The 6,482-nt window shown below is 49.3% G+C and overlaps 1 protein-coding gene across 1 annotated transcript; it reads left to right on the forward strand.

Annotated features, from left to right (window-relative positions):
• Window positions 1-3,126: 3,126 nt before the first annotated feature.
• Window positions 3,127-3,388, forward strand: H310_05522 (hypothetical protein; the record flags this gene model as incomplete). Its single annotated transcript, XM_008870258.1, has 2 exons — window positions 3,127-3,307; window positions 3,372-3,388. The coding sequence occupies 2 exons, from the start codon at window positions 3,127-3,129 to the stop codon at window positions 3,386-3,388; spliced, it is 198 nt and encodes a 65-aa protein (XP_008868480.1).
• Window positions 3,389-6,482: the final 3,094 nt, after the last annotated feature.

The raw sequence follows: 6,482 nt of genomic DNA on the forward strand, positions 1-6,482 counted from the left end.
GCAGAAAAGGCCCGCCTTGACGAAGTGCAGCGGGAGGCTGACCGGGTGGATGCCATGGCCGCAACAATCCGTGAGGAAGCCATGCAATCTCTCGGAAAGAGAAAAAGGACCGGTCAAGACGATGCGGAGGCAGGTTCGGGGAGTGGAAGTGCCATCAGTAAGTTGATGAAGATGATGCATGACGACAACAAGGCAGACCTCGAGTTTTGCATGCGTGTGTACGAGAGCGACTTGAAAGAGCGCGAAATTATTCGTGAAAGGGAGTTCGAGGAGCGTCGATGTGAGCGAGAACTACGTGCTGAACAACTTCGTTTTCAACATGAACAGTTGCGAGTGCAACATGAAACAATGATGAAATTGCTCTCGACACTCAGTAATTCTCAATAACAGTTTGGGTAACGTTGTTGTTTGTTTGATGGAATCATCTTGTATTTGTTAAACAATTACTACTTCCAACGTGTTCACGTATGATTCTATACTTGGTGGGTCAAGCTCGAAGAACTTACTAATTTGGTTTCCACCAAAGTACAGCACTGGCAATTGGTGAGAACCATTGCAACCGAAACAATTCTTGCTACTGCTGACAACCTGATCTTTGACAGAGCTTTAAATGTAATAAATGACCACAGGGTCCTCATCACTTTAAAGTTCCACTCAACAGACTGGCGTACCTGACTCATCCACTTGTTGAAGTCGCGTTGCAAGGTACTCAGACCACTGCCTTTGAACCCAGAGAGCATATGCTCAGACACTCCATACGCTGGATCACCAAAGATGCATTTTCCAAAAAACACTTCTGGATGATTTGCCAAGTAGGCAAGTAGTCCACTTTCGCGAAGCATGGTCGAATCGTGGCGACGGCCCTCGATGGGCCCAAAGAAGTGAGTACACAACCCGTCCGGCACAGTGACAGCTTGATAATTCAGACAGTGCACGCGCTTGTGACCACTGTGTATCTCCTTTTGCAAGTTGTTTCCATCGTTGATCGCAGAAATGCGACAGGTCTGGACTTTCGTGCCATCAATAAATCCAAAGACCCTGTTCGTGGGCGCACCTTTGCGTTGAATCGTAGCACAGTATTGGTTAATGTTGCGTTGAACGAGCTTGTAGTCGAAGTACAAAGGTGGCTCCAACGGTCATATATTTCGTTGAGCACGTGCAAAAAGACATCACACAGCACTGAGCGGGAGCGACCAAACGTCCTGGACTGGACATATCGAAGAGACGAGTGGGGAAAGCCATATGCGACAACAAGATGCACATGGCCTCGTCACGCAGCACTCGATTGCGGGACAGAGTGATTACCACGGCGGGCAGTCCAAGAAGGAAACCCAGCTGCTGAACACCGGCAACATCGAAACGAAATTGGAGGAGAGCCTTGGCATCTGACATGGCGTTCAGGTCAAAACGCATGTCCGGGATGAGTGGCCTCTCCACCACTTGCGCCGCAATCATTTTGGACACGAAGCGCCGTTGCCGCCTGGTCTTGGCGAAGACAAGAAGGATGGCGAGGTCTCTTTGTGCCACCATCATGTTTGAGCACTGTGCCTCGGAATGGTTCAAGTTTAGTTCCGTAAAATAACCGGATAAGTGTAGTGACTGGTCTGCAAAACTCACGTTTGACTGGTCCGTACACTTGAGGCCAAAAACGAATTTTGGCACATTGTAGTGGAGTGGAAGTGTAAGGACAAGTTGCAAAATCTTTCTAATATCGGCGACCTTTGTGTTTTGGCCTCGTTGTGCTGTGATCGGGGTCGTTCAGACTGTCCTCGTGACGAGTGTTGTGATGATGAATGAAACTTTGGTCAAAGTACACCACGATCGCGTCCCATTGTCGTAAAATTTCGGCTTGCAGCTCCGAAACCGTCGAAAATTGTCGACCATTTGCGTAAACTTTTCGGGCTAATAGCCCCCAAACATTTTCGATTGGGTTGAGGTCGGGCGACAACGCCGGCCAGCCCAAAACTTGAATTTCTTGGTCGTCAAAAAATGCCATCGTCTCCTTGCTGGTGTGAATGCTGGCATTATCTTGTTGAAACAAGAAGCCATCGCCATGCTTCCAATGGGCAAACGGTAGCATATAATTTGCTACCGTGTCGCAGTAAGCAAACGAGTCTTGACGGCCTTGCAGTACAGCAAGCGACGTACATCCTTGGGAGGAAAATCCTCCCCACACCATGGCGCTTCCACCGCCATTTTGGCGACTCATGAACGACAGGTCATCTTTTCGGAGATCATGCCAGTAAAATTGAAGCCCATCGGGGCCATCCAAATTCAATTTCTTTTCATCCGAAAAGATTACAGTCGCCCATTTGTCGCCAAAATCGACGTGGTCTTTGGCCCACTTGACTCTTGCTTCCTTGTGCGCCTTCGTCACTCGTGGAGTAGCCTTGCGCTTCTTGTATTGGAAATGCTCTGAGCGTTTTAAAACGCGGCAAATCGTGCGTGGAGACACGTCCAGTTGGAGGTCATGTTGGATCCTTGATGAGCTGCTCCTACCCTCGGAAGCAACACGGATGACTCGCCGAACGTCTCTGTCAGCCGACTTTCTCGGTCTGCCAGGTATGGTAGACGTCCCATACGTGGCAGAGTTCTTGTGAAAGTTGGCGACAGTGCCATTCGCCAAGAAAAGCTCCTTCGTTATGCGTCGAATCGACCAATTCGCCTTGCGAAAATCCAAAATGGCTCCTCGTTCTTCTGGTGTCAATCGTTCGCCTTGGGTCATCTATTTAGTACGTTCTAGTTAACTCTGTTGGTGCAGCATTAAATCAGCATGATACCTTTGGTTGTGTCTTTTTAAGCGTAATGTGCTTTGAAACTCGATATTCAATGGCTGTACCGATGTTTATTGACCAGGTTCAAAACCAACCATTTGATGTTTTTCGCGCCTTTTTCAGTGAGTACACACTTTGGGACAAATCGGGTGGATTCAGTCGATCCGCCATTTTCACTGGATTAAAACAGGTATTAAAGCGTTCTGATTGGATGAAAACCAATACTGCTGTGACTCAGCAGTATTGGTTTTCATCCAATCTGTGACTCAGAATTCCTTGTACCGAACCTTTATGTCCAGCACTGTACCACTGTTGGCACCGTCATGCGGACGTAAGCGTCCCCTGCCATCTCATGCGCCTTGGTCATCCTGAACTCAGGTCTCCCCGCGCGCTTCCCACGAGCGTACCCCTCATTCGACAAGAAGACTTGGACAGCATGAAGACAAGCGGAGTAGTCATTTGGCCGGGAGGCATCCACGAAGACGACGTTGTGGTCAATGAGGAGCGCCAAGACGTCCCGCGCGACAGTCCTGGTACGGGTGACGCAGCTGTCTCGAATAAACGTCCGAACAAGGGTACCGACCGAGTCTGACGTAGGAATGCGCGACGGATGATTCTTCGTGCCGAGGAACTCGGAAAGGGCTCCCTTAACGGTGTTGTTGGAGCGTCCAAGTAAGCGAGAGATGGTACCAGTAACGTCGCTTCTCCGTTCATCACGGAGTGTGGCTTGAAGCCACAGTACAGTGCTGGCAATAAGTTTATGACCACCCTCAACTTTAGATGATACAACAACACCATGCTTTCGCTAGTGCACGGAACTTGATCAAAGTGAATGGATCAATGAGTAACCGCTATTGAAATGGTGAGAAGGCCCATTCGGTGATATTATTCGGTAAAGTAACATGATCATGCATTTGAGGTTGGCAATAAGTTTATGACCACCTGAGAAAATTTGCAGTTATAAAAAGGATAGAACGATATATTGCTCTTTAATACTTGGTTTTTCCTCCCTTGAGTTCCAAAACACTAGTGCAGCGCTTCGGCATCGAGTGCAACATCTTAACAATCAAGTCGTTTCCAATGGCGTCCCATGCCTTGAAAATGGCGGAAGTTAGGTCATTCTTGGATGAATATTGACGTCCACGGCTGTAAAAAACTCGTGCAAGAACACCCCAAATGTTCTCGATGGGGTTTAAATCCGGAGACTTTGCAGGCCACTCCATGACTTCGAGCATATGCTCCTTCAAAAATTCCTTCGTCTCTTTAGACGCATGAATTGATGCATTGTCATGCTGAAAAATACAGTCACGACCAAAATGAAGGTCGACATATCGACACAAATGGTCCGACAAGGTATGAATGCACGCACCACTGTCTTGGGTGCCTTCCAGAATGGCAAGGCTTGTCTTGCCCATGGAGCTAAAAGCTCGCCATACCATTACGCTTCCTCCCCCCGACTGTCGCTTGGAGAAAAAGACCTTGTCTTTACGCAAGTCGTGCCAATAATGTTTGAAGCCGTCCGGGCCGTCGAGGTTGAACTTTTTTTCGTCACTAAAGACGACTTGGGTCCATTGCGTCTTGTCCCACGTAACCGTTTGCTGAGCCCAGTTTTGGCGCGCTTTTTTGTGGTTTTCGGTGAGGGCGGGGAAGGCCATTGCCTTGATGAACTTGAGATGTTTTGCCAAGTTGAGCAGTTGCCGTGCTCGCCTGGCCTTAATGGCCAGTCCGCACTCTTCTACGAGCTCCCTCGAACTCAAAAATGAGTTCGAGGCAGTTCGAAGAAGGCGACGTTTGTCGTTTGGTGAGAGCTTAGATGGTCGCCCAGTGCGCTTTTTCGTGTTGTATTTGGCAGGATTGCGAAGGAACAAAGCGATTGCTCCACGAGAGCGACCGACAAGGCGCTCGATCTCTCTTTGGCTCTGCCCGACAGCGTCCAGGGCAAGAATCATGTCCTGTTCTTCTTCAGTGAGCTTCGGTCCCGCAGGCATGCACAGATAAAGTTTTCAAATGAAGTGATGGCGGGAATCGATTTAACTCGACGTTTGCTATATAAAAAACAAGTTTTTGGAGCTAAAAAACGCTGAAAATCGCAAAAATGACGGGGTGGTTTAATACTTTTTGCCATGTGGTGATTTTTCAAACTTGGTATTTTTAATGTGGGGTGCCGACTATGTGGCGCCAAGTTACATAACTTTCATGATGTCTTGCCTGATGCCTTCTTAACGCTAGAGTGCATTTACAGCCCACATTTCGTGCTTTGTTGTTGTGCAGACTCAAATATGTAGGTGGTCATATACTTATTGCCAGCACTGTATTTCCATCTACTCACGTATATTTACCCCTTTACGAAACATTCACGAAACAGACTCCTCAAACTCTATTTTATGCCGTCACATTCAAAACGACAGTACTCGTCCCAACAGTGTGTGATTGATATGAGGAGTTTTTGCTTGACTTGGACTCGAAAAACGGCAGTGCTCGACCCAACAGTGCGTGTTCAAATGACCCGCTTTCTCCATGGCACATCGTCTGACTTGCTTGTAGACTTGGTAGTGTGCCAATTTGCGGAGGCGATGGTTGCTCATCTGTTGGCAAGCGTTGCCCACTGAAGGGGGGTTTCCCTGTGGTTGGCTGTGGTCCCTGGATCCCGTCGTGGAATGCAATAACACACGGCGTCATCGGGTGCAATGCAAGTTTGCATTGCACCCGAAGACGCCGTGTGTAGACTCGTGACCGGGACGATTCAAACCGGTGGCACTTGGGGGTGCATATTTCCATCGCAGGGGTGCTCCACGTCCCCTGCCGCCATCACGATTGCGCCAGGAACTTGGATCGTTGCAGTTGCCAATGACACGTCATTCGCAGTGTCCGGTGCGTCCAAGGCGCTGCTCTGTGGCAGCACCGGGGCATGCGCTCCCCAGGGCACGTTGTGCCCACTTCAAGGCATGGTGACATCAGGAGCCCTTGGTAACTCGACAATGAGGTCGTGGAAGGCCACGACTGGGACGTGCGTTTCCCCGCAAGACGCTGTGTGTACCTACGTGGCGCAGGTTTGGCATTGTGCTTTTCCTCCAGCAGCCACGACCATAGCTCCCACGACGACGCAGAATAGAGTCACCGAACGCATCTGTCGCATGAAGCGTACTGTGCTACCTGTCTTCATTGTTTCGACTTCACGTTGTATTTCGACTACGCGTTCTGTGTAGAGATACTTTATTGCGCTTTAGGCGGCGCTTATATGGTGGCGAACGAGTTGTATTGGAGTGGAATGCATTCGGCGCCGAGGCGATTTCTCTTGATGCTAGAGTGTTGTAACATGGCCTTACATACCGACACACTGAGGGGTAGAATTATGGCTCCTCCGACTACACACGACGGGTGATCCTTTTCCAGCCAACGTGTCAAACGTGCAATCGTCTGTCGTATTGCCTCCTCGTGCTGTTAACCACGCGGAGAGCAATTATGTCGTCGCCCGGCTCCACAGTCGCATTGACCTCACTATGCTTTCTCTTTGCGGCCATCGCCAAGTGCCTCCGACTGGAAGATATGTTTGTTGTTTTGACGGACTTTCGTGCATCACCGTTCGTCAGGATGCAGTTGCAGTAGCGTGGGGTGTTGTTGGTGGATACTGCGGTACAACGGATGCTCCAGGAGCTCGTGCATCAGTTGTATCAGGGCATCGCGACGCACAATGTCATCGTGGAGAAG

The sequence above is a fragment of the Aphanomyces invadans genome, assembly GCF_000520115.1.
Source record: "Aphanomyces invadans strain NJM9701 unplaced genomic scaffold supercont1.9, whole genome shotgun sequence".
Classification (NCBI taxonomy): Eukaryota; Oomycota; class Saprolegniomycetes; order Saprolegniales; family Verrucalvaceae; genus Aphanomyces; species Aphanomyces invadans.